Below are 16084 nucleotides of genomic sequence, written 5' to 3' on the forward strand. Positions count from 1 at the left end.
TGTTTTTTTCCTGTGTGATATGTGGTGCTGTAGGATTGCTGGCGATATGAGGATGATGACATATATTGTTCCTCTATGACAAAGAATACCATTCAACATCTTAAGATTTTTATTATTTTTTTAAACATTTTTTAATCCGTTTTTATTTACAAAAATGTAATAAAATTATTTGTACAGAACCTCACTAACAAGGTTCAGTATGTCCAGACATGCAGTTCTTGTTATCACTATGCAGCTTGGGAGTTTTCTTATTGTTGAGATGCAGTTACAAATAAAATAACCGAAAGGATCAAATGAGTTCTAAAGTTGAGATTGTTGACTTCCTAGGGTCTGCTTTCGGATGCAGTTTGGTCAAGTGATCACCTCTTCCACATGCGTTTTACTTGGGTAAAAATGATGAGAAGCCTTCATTTAATAAAATCAAACGAAACAAATATACGTTTCTTCACATTTATGGTCGTCCGTGGTTCATAAAGAATTCTCATATTCATCATCAGTTTCGTCTTGGGTGTGTCTTCAAAGTGTAGTGGATCACAGTTTTGGCAGAAACATTCAAACATAAATACTCGTTGTATTCTCTCTCTCTCTCTCTCTCTCTCTCTCTCTCTCTCTCTCTCTCTCTCTCTCTCTCTCTCTCTCTCTCTCTCTCTCTCTCTCTCTCTCTCTCTCTCTCTCTCTCTCTCTCTCTCTCTCTCTCTCTCTCTCTCTCTCTCTCTCTCTCTCTCTCTCTCTCTCTCTCTCTCTCTCTCTCTCTCTCTCTCTCTCTCTCTCTCTCTCTCTCTCTCTCTCTCTCTCTCTCTCTCTCTCTCTCTCTCTCTCTCTCTCTCTCTCTCTCTCTCTCTCTCTCTCTCTCTCTCTCTCTCTCTCTCTCTCTCTCTCTCTCTCTCTCTCTCTCTCTCTCTCTCTCTCTCTCTCTCTCTCTCTCTCTCTCTCTCTCTCTCTCTCTCTCTCTCTCTCTCTCTCTCTCTCTCTCTCTCTCTCTCTCTCTCTCTCTCTCTCTCTCTCTCTCTCTCTCTCTCTCTCTCTCTCTCAGAGCTCATCATTCACTACATAATCTCAACAGAAAACAAACGGGTACAAAGAAAGTCATGTAAATCCCAACCAGATACAGTGCTGTTATTTACCCAGCATGTTCATATAATAGAGAGCTCCCTCTTTAAAGATATCATTGGATTACATTGCAATAAGACTTACATTTATAAAGCTTTTTCCATTTTAATGTGTAAGAAATGTAGCAGATTTTTGATTAGGAGGAGTACTTAAACCTTTTATATATTGTCAAAAGGGGTGTACTGTTTATAACCAAACACCTATTATGCTTGGTAGTCCTATACTGTAAATATCCAAGTGTTCTTTCTCTACAACTGTTTGTTCTCTGTTCAATCCAAAAAAACAATTACAATAAGACACCATATGTGTTTTAAAACCTATCACATCTTCATCAAATCTGTTTTCAATTGAACATTTTTGGCAGTAGTGACAAATGTGACCCAAGTTAAATATTGCATTTGTTTTAACCAGTCATGTTATGCTGCTGCCATGATAAAATGTCAGTTTGTCCATCAGGCTCTGAGAAAATTGACAGCACCTAAGACATTTTGAATAATCAATGGTTTCAAATTATGCACATTTTTTAAATACAGAACGAGGGTACAATATTGTAATTTTCTATTGATCCTATCCTATTGATTGAAGTTTATTTTAGATTATTATATGACATTGAACATAATTGTATAGTAAAATAGGCAGTTGACTAGTACGTTAAATAAAACAAACAAAACAATTGTCAATGTTTTACCACTAAAATATGCCTGTAAAGGATTGAAATGACTTCAAATGTTCTCTGGGATAAGTTTCTTAATGGCAAGTAATGGCATTTTTTTTCGTCAAAATAATTAAACAAAAACTAACCCACGTATATAGATTACAACAGTATCAATGTTTTCTTTCTTTCCTCCCCTATATTATTTTTTGATTCTGTATTTTCAAGTGAACCAAAATGGAGTTGTATTGTTGTGACGCTGAATGCTCCGTAAGGCACTAAGAGAGGCAGGTCCCATATTTCAAGAAACAAGTCCTATTGTGTCACTCGTTGATTATCGTGCCAGGTTTGGCATCCCAAGATGGGCATTTGTTGTCTGTGGGTTTGGGTCTAAGCTGATGACCATGTCTGTCGCCTCCAGGGTGCCAGCCATTGCGGGTTGTGTTCCTCCAGAGTAACTGTACCTTCCTGCAGAGACACCAGCAGAAGGGACAGACTTCAGATCTGTAAAACCGGAATGGGATTTCAACAGGTTTCTTTTTTGTGACACCATAAAAGGTTATATTTTTCAGTAATAGGGGAACCTACATAAACATTTGCGTATTTGGGGCCCTTGAAGGCTAGATTTCAACAGCATTCAAAATGTGTATTTGTAGCCTATACTCAACATAAAAATATTATAGAACTACTATACAATACATGCATTGCCCATGTTGAAAACATCAGTTTATAACATTGTATTGAAATGGCATGCAGTTACAGGGTGACTGACACTGCCCAACTGGGACGAAATGTTGGAGACACATACCCCCTAGATTTTAACACTCTCTGTTCCATACACATTATAGCCTTCTCGGTACGTGGCAAAATTCTGGGTGTTCGCCGGAGGAGCTGGTTTAAAGTTTTGGGCATTCTTAGCCAGTTTCAGTCTTTTGGTTTCTGCCCGTGACTTATAACAGAACTCTATCAAAGCCACGGTCATAGCCAGCCCTAGCCCTCCAACCAGAATATAGAAGACTCCCGCCACATTGCTCAGGCTTAGAGCACTTGTCTTGTCCTGGGGAAGTTAAAGAACAATGTTAAGAATTTTTTACAGACATTTTGGTTGTGACCTGATCTAACAAGACAGGCAAAATCTCCCAAAGAGGCTTCTGGCTCAAATCCAGCACTAATGTAAACGGCACCCCCGCTATTAGTCTGTGTTTACACAGGTAGCCCAATTCTGATCGTTTCACTAATTGGCCTTTCGAACAATCAGATCAGAGCTGAAAAAGAGCTGACGTGAAAATCTCTGGTGTGATTGGAAAAAAATATAAGAATGGGGCTGCCTGTGTAAACACAGCCTAGTGATCTAATGGATTACCCTAACAACTCTGTATGGTTCTATCAACTGTGTAGGCAGTGAATCCAATGGAGACATGCTTACTGTGGGGTAGTACTGAGATAAACGGCAGAGGCTGACCTGCTGAATGACTTCCCTACAACAGTGGAAAGCTGGGAGCAACTTGGGACTGTCTGGTAGGTCAGTCAATCCTCAACAATAGCAGGAGAGGTGGTTCAACTCTGCAGGTAATTTATAACATTAGCTGGATTGGCGAATGTCGAGAAAAAGGTTCCTTATACCCTACTCTGTAGCTCATTTACGAGGCCACCCTAAAGGAAGGTGGTCAATGTCGTACAGGTCGAAAAACTGTTGATAGGCCCTGACTTCACTATGATACTGTAGTTTTTCAAACGTACCATTATCTGACTGTATCTCACAATTTCAATCAAAGTGGCAAGTTATAGGAATTGTGAATTGAACCATTTTCCTGCTACTAACATCCAAACTTAGATCTTGAAATTGATTTATAAGAGTTTTACCATTTGCATTTGAACCCTGTTAGTGTGTCCTTTAAAGTGTGTTTTGTAGACTATCATAGGGGAGCCCTGATGTTGGCTACAGGGCATGTGTGTCCTTTAAAGTGTGTTTTGTAGACTATCATAGGGGAGCCCTGATGTTGGCTACAGGGCATGTGTGTCCTTTAAAGTGTGTTTTGTAGACTATCATAGGGGAGCCCTGATGTTGGCTACAGGGCCAGTGTGTCCTGTCCGATGACTATCTCAGAGGGTTAAATAACTGGTTTATATTAGATCCTTTAACTTCATGAAATGTGCAAACAAAATCTCCTTATTGTGACATTCCACAGTTCAAACATGACCTTCAGATTCCATCTGACCACTGGATGACCATCTGGAGTTTGAAAGTTAGTTTGTAGTTTGTCAGAGTAAGGAAGCTTGAAGTCAAACTGCATAATGTTAATAGATTCAATATACTCAATTAGCACGCACATAAGTAAGGACACTAATAAACAATGTTTCAATAAAAGTTTGGTTAACAAAAATGCAGCATAATGGTTACAATTCAATGGTTGTCATTTGTCTATGGTAAGTATGAATACATATGTAATCTTACATTTTTCCAAGGCATGCTGCACCTTTTCAACTACCAATACATACTGTATGTCTAAACTATGTGATGAGATCTTAGGAATAATCATTATCATTTTTATAATAGTAATGTAAACACCAATAATGTGGACAGTATTGTGGATGATGAAGTATGTGTAAGGCAAACTGTGGGATGGATATTGTTTAGACTGTTCTCACTTGCATTCTATGAAACGGAAAACAAAAATAAATAAAAATTGAAGAAAAAATATGTGGTTTTGAAAATGTATGGTGTTTACGTATTTGCATATGAACAGTTAGGTCAAAATGCAGTATAAAAAGACCTGCAGCGACTGACCTTACTTCCAGAGTCCTTGGTTCCACATTCACCCTTATCGTACCACCATTTGTTTTTCAGCTTGTCTAAGATGCCTTGTTCACTGAGTTTCAATACGGCAAGGTTTACAGGAGTTCTTCACGTGGGAAATAACATAAATAACATTATATTATGTTATTTTATGTTATTCAAGCTTTAAACTACTTCATACTTTACAAAGCGATAGAGCAGGGTCCTGGCCAAGACAACACAGAGAGCAGGCAAAACTAGCTGTCACCTTTCATACACCAGGACTAACCCCTACCGTGCCGGACCCTACCTGTATCGCTTTGAGTAATCGGCACACACTGTTCAAAAAAGTAGAAAAGATTGGATCGAGCAGAATGAGTAGCTGCTGTAATATAGCTCTATACATACATAAAAGAAGAGGTGCAATTGTTATGGGCACATGTAGCTTTTTGACCAAGGGTTTAGCAAGGTGGATCTAACAGGAACCCTTTCCTGACTAACAGGCAAACAAACACCAGCAGTCTGATTTTACTCTAACTGAGGGCAGCCAATCCCCCACTGCATATGCATCCTGCTCAGAATAGGCTTTCGTAGGCCTATACTGTGCAGATCAAATCAATCACACGTAAACGTTGAGAGCTACAAGAGAGCGGTAGATACCAAAATAGGTGCCAATACATTGATTCTATGTAGCTCTGTGGCTGCAGGGTTAGTGTTATATAGCTAGTTGTTCAACTTCTACCTGCAATGAGACCAATGAGATCTACAGGTAGATTTGACTGAGAAATAAAAGAGCCAAACCGTTTCTAATGAGTCCTCAAGTAGGGCGTTATGTTTGTAAGACATTATGCATTCTACATGACTGCTAGATTTCTGTGATTATTTTCTTTCTGAAAAATGATCTGGGTTTTGTAATTTAACTTCATTAAATATATTGTATTCACCACTGTTGTCTGCTTAATGCATAATATTGAATATTTACATAAAAGAGGAGTGTAGAGAATGTGAGGTTATTTGATCTTATCTGGCTATATGGCTTATTTTCACAGCAATTCAGACAAAAAATACTTTGGCAACATTTATGGTATGCAACTAGTCTCAGAAAATAACTATGTTAATAAGGATGAGGTTAGTTACAGCAGCTTCGGACAATAAGTACAGTCTCCTGCTCGTACTGAGCTGTTGCTATGGACATGCAAGTCACATCTGTCAAGGTTCCAGTAATGGCATCAGTATGGAGAATAGCAGCTACACTATGGGCGTAAGATCAGGACAAACTGAGTGACTTCTGTTTCCCTACCAAGTCCCCAAGCAGGAAGACTCCCTGGCAATGGCCTGGCTATTTGATCTGGAACTCATTTTGTAGAGTATAGCAACGACAGTGCCATAACATAACAGTGTTATTAATGTATGATGTTGTCATGGAGCCAAAGATGAAAACAGGCGATGATTTAGTTCCCTCTTGCATGACACGTATCCAGGGCTGGCGGGAGGGCATCCTATGAGGGCATGCAGGCACAGGAAGTGACCCACAACAGGAATGACAGCAAGTGAGAGGTCAACTGACTGAGAGCTGACTGGCTAACAGCGAGCTAGAGGACTGTACTAGCCTAGTCTGTACTATCCTAGCTAACGTGTCACAGAGGGTCTGTCTGTCTGTCTGTCCAGTAGTGGCTGACACAATAATGACACATGCTGATGTGCGTGCTGTACTGAGCATGCCTCTCAGATGGCTATCACCTTGTGCCTGTGATTTCTGCTGGCTGCTAGGTAGACATGCTGAGGCCCATCCAGTCTTGATCCAGTCCAACAAGGAGGAGCAAAGTAAAAAAAGCAATGTTCAGTTCTTTTTTGAGAGTATAATATCAGTGTCTGTGGTGGGGGAGGTCTATGGACTATGTCACCGTTTCCACCAAGTATGATTCAGGAGTGCTTATCATGTGTGTGGTTTATGTTATGTTGAGGTGACAGAACAAGAACTGGAAAACAATGCAAACAGAACACTCCCAAAACATACACAAAGACAAAACTATACAATTCAAATACACAGTATGAACAGTTCATGGAAAATATCAAATAACATTAAAACAAAACATGAGGACAAAATATGCACAACTGAGAAAATATGACACACAGAAGAAACATGATTTACCCATGGAGGTGTAAATGATGTCTTTACACCCACCGCCTGATTCTCATACATCCAAATATATTTAGCACAAATAGTTACTAGTTCCAGTTCTTAACCTGCTGTATGGAATTTCCTTGAGTATACGATTGAAGTCGGAAAGTTACATACACCTTATCCAAATACATTTAATTAAACTCAGTTTATCACAATTCCTGACATTTAATCCTAGTAAACATTCCCTGTCTTAGGCCAGTTAGGATCGCCACTTTATCTTAATGTGAAATATCAGAATAATAGTAGAGAGAAGGATTTATTTCAGCTTTTATTTCTTTCATCACATTCCCAGTGGGTCAGGAGTTTACATACACTCAATTAGTATTGCCTTTAAATTGTTTAACTTGGGACAAACGTTTCGGGTAGCCTTCCACAAGCTTCCCACAATAAGTTGGGTGAATTTTGGCCCATTCCTCCTGATAGAGCTGGTGTAACTGAGTCAGGTTTGTAGGCCTCCTTGCTCGCACATGCGTTTTCAGTTCTGCCCACAAATGTTCTATGGGATTGAGGTCAGGGCTTTGTGATGGTCACTCAAATACCTTGACTTTGTTGTTCTTAAGCCATTTTGCCACGACTTTGGAAGTATGCTTGGGGTCATTGTCCATTTGGAAGACCCATTTGCGACCAAGCTTTAACTTCCTGACGGATGTTGCTTCAATATATCCACATAATTTTCCTACCTTATGATGCCATCTATTTTGTGAAGTGCACCAGTCCCTCCTGCAGCAAAGCACAGCCACAACATGATGCTGTCACCCCCGTGCTTCACGGTTGGGACGGTGTTCTTCGGTTTGCAAGCCTCCCCCTTTTTCCTCCAAAAAATAACGATGGTCATTATGGCCAAACAGTTCTATTTTTGTTTCATCAGATCAGAGGACAAAGTACGATCTTTGTCCCCATGTGCAGTTGCAAACCGTAGCCTGGCTTTTTTTTATGGCGGTTTTGGAGCAGTGGCTTCTGCCTTGCCGAGCGGCCTTTCAGGTTATGTCGATATAGGACTCGTTTTACTGTGGATATAGATACCTTTGTGCCTGTTTCCTCCAACATCTTCACAAGTTTCTTTGCTGTTGTTCTGGGATTGATTTCCACTTTTCGCACCAAAGCATGTTCATCTCTAGGAGACAGAACGCGTCTCCTTCCTGGGCGGTATGACGGCTGCTTAGTCCCATGGTGCTTATACTTGCGTACTATTGTTTGTACAGATGAAAGTGGTACGTTCAGACGTTTGGAAATTGCTCCCAATGATGAACCAGACTTGTGGAGGTCTACAATTGTTTTTCTGAGGTTTTGGCTGATTTATTTTGATTTTCCCATGATGTCAAGCAAAGAAGCCCTGGGTTTGAAGGTAGGCCTTGAAATACATCCACAGGTACACCTCCAATTGACTCAAATGATATCAATTAGCCTATCAGAAGCTTCTATAGTCATGACATCATTTTCTGGAATTTTCCAAGCTGTTTAAAGGCACAGTCAACTTAGTGTATGTAAACTTCTGGCCCACTGGAATTGGATACAGTGAAATAATATGTCTGTTAACAATTATTGGAAAAATGACTTGTGTCATGCACAAAGTAGATGTCCTAACCGACTTGCCAAAAGTATAGTTTGTTAACAAGAAGTTTGTGGAGTGGTTGAAAAACAAGTTTTAATGACTCCAACCTAAGTGTATGTAAACTTCCAACTTCAACTGTATGTATGTGCTAAATATGAGGAAAACGTAGCCTACTTTCATTTGTGAGCTAATTCCCCTTGGTATTTGTAGTATAATTAGAGTATAAATTGCCAAAGTCAGATTGAGTTATATTTATAGTGTTTTTAGAAGCTGTCTATCTAGAATATATTGGGGTTTCCTCTCTCAGTGGTTATTACATACAATATATTTGAAGCACATTGTTAAAGTACCAACACATGCATTTTTAGGAATAAAATAATAAACCAGAAATGTAGCAGGTGTGATATAACATGGCTGAGTCTACCCTCTCTCTACCAAGGATTCAAGGCAGATTGCTTGCAGGACGAGGCAGCTGCTTTGTGTTGCTCTGCTGATAGTATTCATGTCCTGCTTACGCTCAGGAATGAATAACTAGAGTCAACAACATCAAAGTCAGTCTGCCTGGTCTTCTACAATGTGTCAAGTGTACTATGGTCAAGATGCAGAAGAGTAGAGACGGAGACGGATCCACAGTCGGGCTGTCGCTGTGCCCTCGTGTTCTGAAACCCAAGATCAGGTCAAATTTTCCACCCTCTTGCAGCGTTTCATTGGTCGGGGCAGGGCCGGCCATGGGTAGGTAGACTTTGACTGGTCTTGGAGACTAAGACCAACCAAAGGAATCTGTCAGGGTGACAAGCTAACACTGGTTTACAGTGATGTTATTGGTATCAGACAGAGGTTTGGAACATTTGGTGTCACTTTGTCATTAGAATTCTCACGTTTGCCTGCAATGCTTAGTCCCCTCAAGACTACGCTGTTCGCCTCGCCTGTCCTACCACCCAAGGTTGAGGGAGTCTGGAGAGGGCTACAGTACACCTCAGTGCTAGGGTTCATGGACACTGCCATGTTATTCTCTTAGTCAATACTTAACTCAACATAAATGACAAATTATTCATCCACTTTCAGTGAAACAGAGCATTGTAATTCCACGTTCCATGTTTGCCCTGTGGACATAAAAAGCAGAGGAAATGTACAATCACCCCTTCTATACATTCTGCCTTTCACAACCACAGGGCAAAGACCTAAACTAAAAAGCCTCTGGAGAAATTCAAGAAATATCTCACTAAACAGCCCTGCTGTAGAACAGAACACTAACCTCCTAAAAGAGGTCTCACATGCTATCTTACCACAGTGGATGTACTTAACCACCATCGTGAATAATAATCAGCTTCAACTCCTCCTCTCTTCTTCTGTACGTACAGTAAACAAATACCTCGTCTTTTTCTCAGAAATATCTTAATTGTTACTGGTCTTTTTCCTCCATTAGCCAAGTAAAGGGTTCCCAGTTTGATCTCAGTTGCACAATAAAATAGAAAAAGCCACACAGTTTTCTGTTACAGGGCCATCGTGGGCTGTGGTTGGGGCCTATAGGTTACAGTAGTGATATAACAGCCTTGCCGATTACTCTACTCTACGATACCCGATGTTGGTGACATTGAGGCTGACCTTGGAGTCACCTCCTCCGCTGCCGCACTCTCCCTTGTCGTACCACCATTTGTTTTTCAATTTGTCCAAGAGGCCTTGCTCATTCAGTTTTAACACTGCCAGGTTAACAGCATTTCTTGAAACGATAAAACATAACTTGTAAGAAAATGAACAGGTCCGTGAGAAATCTAATACTATAATATTAGTCAATTGTAATAATAGTAATAATATCAAATGATTCATAAGGGGGAGCACGAAAAGGACAAATCGGTAAAGAATTGCACCGGTGTGGAGAGGTAAGAAGCGTTTTACAGCAAAGAAATGGTTCAATATTAGAGAGGTGGTATGGAGGGTTACATTGCTCAGAACTGAAGTGTGCGGGATGGGGACACTTTGTCATAGAGAATAGAAGAATAACGACAACATACAGCATGCACGAAACATTCATCACAAGTGACAATGCAGCTTCTAGCAAGTTAATTGAAAGAAACACATTGAACTGTTAAATTAGAAGCAATGCAGAACTGCCCGAGAGGGACACCAAGGAGAACAGAGGGACACCAAGGAGAACAGAGGGACACCAAGGAGAACAGAGGGAGGAAAGATTGAGGGGAAGAGAAAAACAACAGAGGTGGGTGGGGGGCACGTCAACATACAAATGAATTTAGTAAATATGTCTAATATACCAAGAGTACTTTCCCTTTAAAGAGAAAGAAAAAGAGCAACACAGAGAATAACAAACCATACAGATAGAGAGAACATGATCGAAACGGCTTTACGTCTAGACGTGAGTTAAAGAAACACATACTGATGTCCGATCTTAATTTGACCAGTTTCGTCGCAGGAGAAAAATAATCCTGCAGCAGAAGGATTTGAATATCTGAAGAAATATTTAGAATCACCGCCAGGGTGCAGCTGGAAGAGGTGTTTGTATACAACGCAGTACCACACCTACGTGGTACCTTATGTAGGTTACGCACAGGCTCCATTTTATGTAGATTAAAATACATTTCCGTATTTGTAGGGGGTAGATGTATTTTTCGCTATTGAAAATCATTTTTTTTGTGCTTGTTAGAGCATTGTGACCTGCCATAGTGCAGTGGTCTAAGTAACTCGCTCCGCCTGCAAGCTTTGTGAGTTCTCACCCAATGCTGGGTGATCTAGTGACCAGCCTGAGCCTACAGTAGGCCACATTTGCACATCAGAGAAAAGTGTCTCAGCTCACCAAAATCGTCTTTGGATAGGCTCAAATACATAAACATCTTGACAGCTTTATAACATGAAATATTAAACAATATTATACAATACAGTATTTTAATCCACACCAAAGACCATAACTAAATTGACTAAATATACATAGTTCTACTATAAAACATGGATGAGCATCCACACTGGAGGAACGTTTATCATTCTACAGTCAATCATCTGTAAAATCAACTGATCAGCTCAAATCAGCTCATTAACTCAGCCAGGGAAACACAAACAGTAGGCTAGCCTATTATCAGTTTTCATATCTTCCATTATGTGACAATGGATAGGCTAGTGGGTAGCCTATAGAATGTAGCCTATAGAATGTAGCCTATAGAATGTAGCCTATTGGAATATAATAAAATGACAAGGGGCTATTGCAACCATCGAAGGCACTAGACTAGGTTGTACCAGTGACGAGGACCATTCAACGCTGGTCCAACCAATCGGAAGCCACGCTTCAAGATTGTTTTGATCACGCGGACTGGAATATGTTCCGGTCAGCCTTAGAGAACACCATCGACCTATACACTGACTCAGTGAGTGCATTTATAAAGAAGGGCATTGGAGATGTTGTACCTACTGTGACCAGTAAAACCTACCCTAACCAGAAACCGTGGATGGAAGGCGGCATTCGGGCAAAACTGAAAGAATGATGACTGAATTTAAACAGTGTAGTTATTCCCTCCGCAAGGCAATCAAACACGTGAAGTGCCAGTGCAGGGACAAAGTGGAGTCGCAATTCAACAGCTCAGACATGAGACGTATGTGGCAGGGTCTACAGGCAATCACGAACTACAAAAAGAAAACCGGCCACATCACGCTTCCAGACAAACTAAACAGCTTCTTTGCCCAATCACTGGCCACTTTAATAAATGGATCACTAGTCACTTTATACAATGCCACTCTAAATAATGCCGCTATAATAATGTTTACATATCTTACATTACTCATACCACATGTATATACTGTATTCTATACCATATACTGCATCTTGCCTATGCCGCTCGGCCATCGCTCATCCATATATCTATATGTACATATTTTCATTCACCCCTTTAGATGTGTGTGTATTAGGTAGTTGTTGGGGAATTGTTAGATTACTTGTTAGATATTACTGCACTGTCGGAAATAGAAGCACAAGCATTTCGCTACACTCGGATGAACATCTGCTAACATTGTATATGTGATAAATAAAATTGGATTTGATTAGATTTAGATTATCTTCAGCTGAAGTCTTAATCCATCAATACTCTATTTCATCCACACAACTGATCTCAATTACAACCATTATTGGTCACCTCCCTAAAAGATGATGTCGGTGTTACCTAATCCTGCTTGTGCAGCGGACATGAGTCGGTCATGGTCACGTGTCAGCCCTCGGCCCAAGAGTCTAAAACGGTCTAAGATGTTGGTTGCTCCTGTGGGAGACCTTGGTTCATATCCCATGTGTTACACTTGCAACCAAAGTCTGCCAAGATACTTTGTATGAATGGAAACTAATGTTGGTGTAGCCTACTGTTTTATTTTATTATGTTATCCAAGTGTCTGGTATGGTAATTTCCTATCAAGATCTGAGGTAGAATATCCCTGGAATGTCCATAGTTGAAATGTGTAATTTCATCAAGTCAATCGGAGGGAGTGAGTTATTTGTGCCAGAAGGGCGTTGGTCCAACACAGTACGTCTATTATGTGCACGCTGAAGGCAGAGGCCCTAACCCCTAGACCACCACAGTCAGCGTCCCTAACCACTAGACCACCCCAGTCAGCGTCCCTAACCCCTAGACCACCCCAGGCAGCGGCCCTAACCACTAGACCACCCCTGTCAGCATCCCTAACCACTAGACCCCAGGCAGCGTCCCTAACCACTAGACCCCAGGCAGCGGCCCTAACCACTAGACCACCCCAGTCAGCGTCCCTAACCACTAGACCACCACAGTCAGCGTCCCTAACCATTAGACCACCTCAGTCAGCGTCCCTAACCACTAGACCACCCCAGTCAGCGTCCCTAACCACTAGACCACCCCAGTCAGCATCCCTAACCACTAGACCCCAGGCAGCGTCCCTAACCATTAGACCACCTCAGTCAGCGTCCCTAACCACTAGACCACCCCAGTCAGCGTCCCTAACCACTAGACCACCCCAGTCAGCATCCCTAACCACTAGACCCCAGGCAGCGTCCCTAACCCCTAGACCACCCCAGGCAGCGGCCCTAACCACTAGACCACCCCAGTCAGCATCCCTAACCACTAGACCACCCCAGTCAGCGTCCCTAACCACTAGACCACCCCAGGCAGCGGCCCTAACCACTAGACCACCCCAGTCAGCATCCCTAACCACTAGACCACCCCAGTCAGCGGCCCTAACCACTAGACCCCAGGCAGCGTCCCTAACCACTAGACCCCAGGCAGCGTCCCTAACCACTAGACCCCAGTCAGCGTCCCTAACCACTAGACCCCAGGCAGCGTCCCTAACCACTAGACCCCAGTCAGCGTCCCTAACCACTAGACCCCAGGCAGCGTCCCTAACCCCTAGACCACCCCAGGCAGCGTCCCTAACCCCTAGACCACCCCAGTCAGCGTCCCTAACCACTAGACCACCCCAGTCAGCATCCCTAACCACTAGACCCCAGGCAGCGTCCCTAACCCCTAGACCACCCCAGGCAGCGGCCCTAACCACTAGACCACCCCAGTCAGCGTCCCTAACCCCTAGACCACCCCAGGCAGCGGCCCTAACCACTAGACCATCCCAGGCAGCGATTCAACTCAATTTTGACAGTTCCTTCGTAACCTTAGGATAAACTTGACACTTGCATGTCGTAGCCTATTGGAGATCAATATATATCTTGAGTTATTAAGCTATATAAAACGACGGTTGTTGATGTGAATGGCTGCATTTCAGATACATTTTTGTACATTTGAATGTAGCAGTAATAGGACTGGGGCCTAGCGCTGAGCGATAATATTATTTTGATAGCAAGCCCTGATCCCAATGACTTGACTGCCCCTGCATGGAGAGAAAGAGAACTGATTATTTTCCGGGATTCACAAGGCTCATTTGAATTTCCTGATGCCGCAGGAAGATTCTATGCGACAAAAGAGTGATCAAGTTAAGATCCAACATCTGTAATAAATACCTTTACCTTCCTGATGAACCTCAAAAAATAAAAAGTGAAGAATGAGGAAGAAGAGAAATGGGACACGAGACATCAGGGTAGGTGGAATACTATAACAACATGGAGAATATTGTTATATTATCCCACCCACCTTAATGCTGAGCCTTTAGGTGTGGCCACACCGTATCCTTTAGAGTCGAGGTTGCCGCCCACTTTCATGGTGTCACAAGGTTTCCGCTGCTCAATGTACTCGTTCATTGTGGATTCAAGAAGAAAGGCGAATTTGCCTTTTGACTTTCGCACTCGGGCAACCCCTTCTGGTGTTGTCTTGGCGAACACTGACGGTTCAGCTGATTTCATGTAAGACCACATTTTTTCATAAACTGCTATTTTGGAGCGCTGCATTTGGGAAGAGAAGGAGAGAGAAGACAAAAGCAGGTTAGTGGTGTATTTAAAAAAATGTAAACCATAGCGTTCGGTGCCTAAATAAAACACTTTAAACACACACATACACCTCCATATACAGTGTACATATGTTCCATGAGTCATTAAGAGTGCTGTGCTCCCAGAGAGCTGACTAAAGAACCAGTTGTAGTGGGCATGTTGCCAACAGCAGATCTGAGGTCTGACAAGCTGACAACACACTACAAACAAAACTGCAGGGCCATGTTTCTCCTCAGCATTCGTCGACAGGATGACCACTTGACTGACCACCTGCTCCCTTTCAACATCCCCTCTTCTCCACATGTCACAAGACAGGAAGTGAGTCAGTGTGCCGTTTCACTTTGGGGTTCTGGAGGTGTCACCTGGATGGATCAGTGGGGCTGCTGGCACCTGGAGCAGCAAGATGACATGCTGAGAGGAGAACACAGCCATGCCCTGGTCTGCCTCCTGCCCTGCCCTGACTGACTCACACCCAGGGAGCTGCTGCTAAAAATGGCCTCTGAGTGGCTGGCAAAACTAGGTTAATGTGACCTTCCGCCAAGTGACCGACTGAGTGGGGAAAACACTGACTGCCTGGGAGGAAACTTTGCGATGGAACTTTTCACGATCAAAAAAAATATGTGTCCGGGCCTCCCGAGTGGCGCAGAAGTCTAAGGCATGGCATTGCAGAGCTAGAGGCGTTACTACAGACCCAGGCTCGATCCCAGGCTGAGTCACAGCCGGCCGCGACCGGGAGACCCATGAGGGACACAATTGGCCCAGCGTCGTCTGAGTTAGGGGAGGGCTGGGATGTCCTTGTCCCATCACGCTCCAGTGACTCCTTGAGGCGGGCCGGGCACATACACTGCGTACAACTGGTGACAACTTGGTCACCAGTTGTACGGTGTTTCCTCTGACACATTGGTGCGGCTGGCTTCCGGGTTAAGCGAGCATTGAGGCTTGGCAGGGTCATGTTTCGGAGGACACGTCACTCTCGACCTTCACCGCTCCGTACGGGAGTTGCAGTGATGGGACAAGACTGTGACTACCAATTGGGGTAGAAAGTACAAAACTATTTACAAATTATAATGATGTGTATAAATAGCCTATACCTGGATGCTTAATCTGACAAAACAGAGTCAACTTGGCAATTATAGCTATTGTCCAGGGCTCCAAATAACATCATTTAATATTGATAAATAGATAATACGATTTAATCTGAGGGTCCATTTCTGGCAAGTCTTTGCTTGGTCATATCTTTTTCACTTTTGAATGGATAATTGGCCATAAGCCCACCCTTATTAGCTGAATCAAGCTAAATGTCACATTCAATATCAAATGACAGTATGTATTGGATATTGTGGACCATTGTGGATTGTAGTGTGAAATGTATGACTGTACTAACCAGAAAAACAGATTGATCACAGACAGCCGCCAAC

The 16084-nt window shown here is 42.4% G+C and overlaps 1 protein-coding gene across 5 annotated transcripts in view; it reads right to left on the bottom strand.

Moving 5' to 3' along the window:
• Window positions 1-971: 971 nt before the first annotated feature.
• LOC124009508 (glutamate receptor 3) overlaps window positions 972-16084 on the bottom strand; it is a 119057-nt gene continuing 103944 nt past the window's right edge. Inside the window, exons 13-16 of one of the 5 annotated variants that reach the window (XM_046321372.1) lie at window positions 14374-14621; window positions 9881-9995; window positions 2571-2819; window positions 972-2266 (exon numbers count right to left, since the gene is read on the bottom strand). In XM_046321372.1, the coding sequence (XP_046177328.1) occupies window positions 2574-2819; window positions 9881-9995; window positions 14374-14621 (609 nt within the window). In that variant the 3' untranslated portion in view covers window positions 972-2266; window positions 2571-2573. Of the gene's footprint in view, window positions 2267-2570; window positions 4666-9880; window positions 9996-14373; window positions 14622-16084 lie in introns of those variants that run through there. The other 4 variants (XM_046321362.1, XM_046321354.1, XR_006834303.1 and 1 more) reach the window with 4 other exon arrangements.

The sequence above is a fragment of the Oncorhynchus gorbuscha genome, linkage group LG02, assembly GCF_021184085.1.
Source record: "Oncorhynchus gorbuscha isolate QuinsamMale2020 ecotype Even-year linkage group LG02, OgorEven_v1.0, whole genome shotgun sequence".
In the NCBI taxonomy this organism is placed as follows: Eukaryota; Metazoa; Chordata; class Actinopteri; order Salmoniformes; family Salmonidae; genus Oncorhynchus; species Oncorhynchus gorbuscha.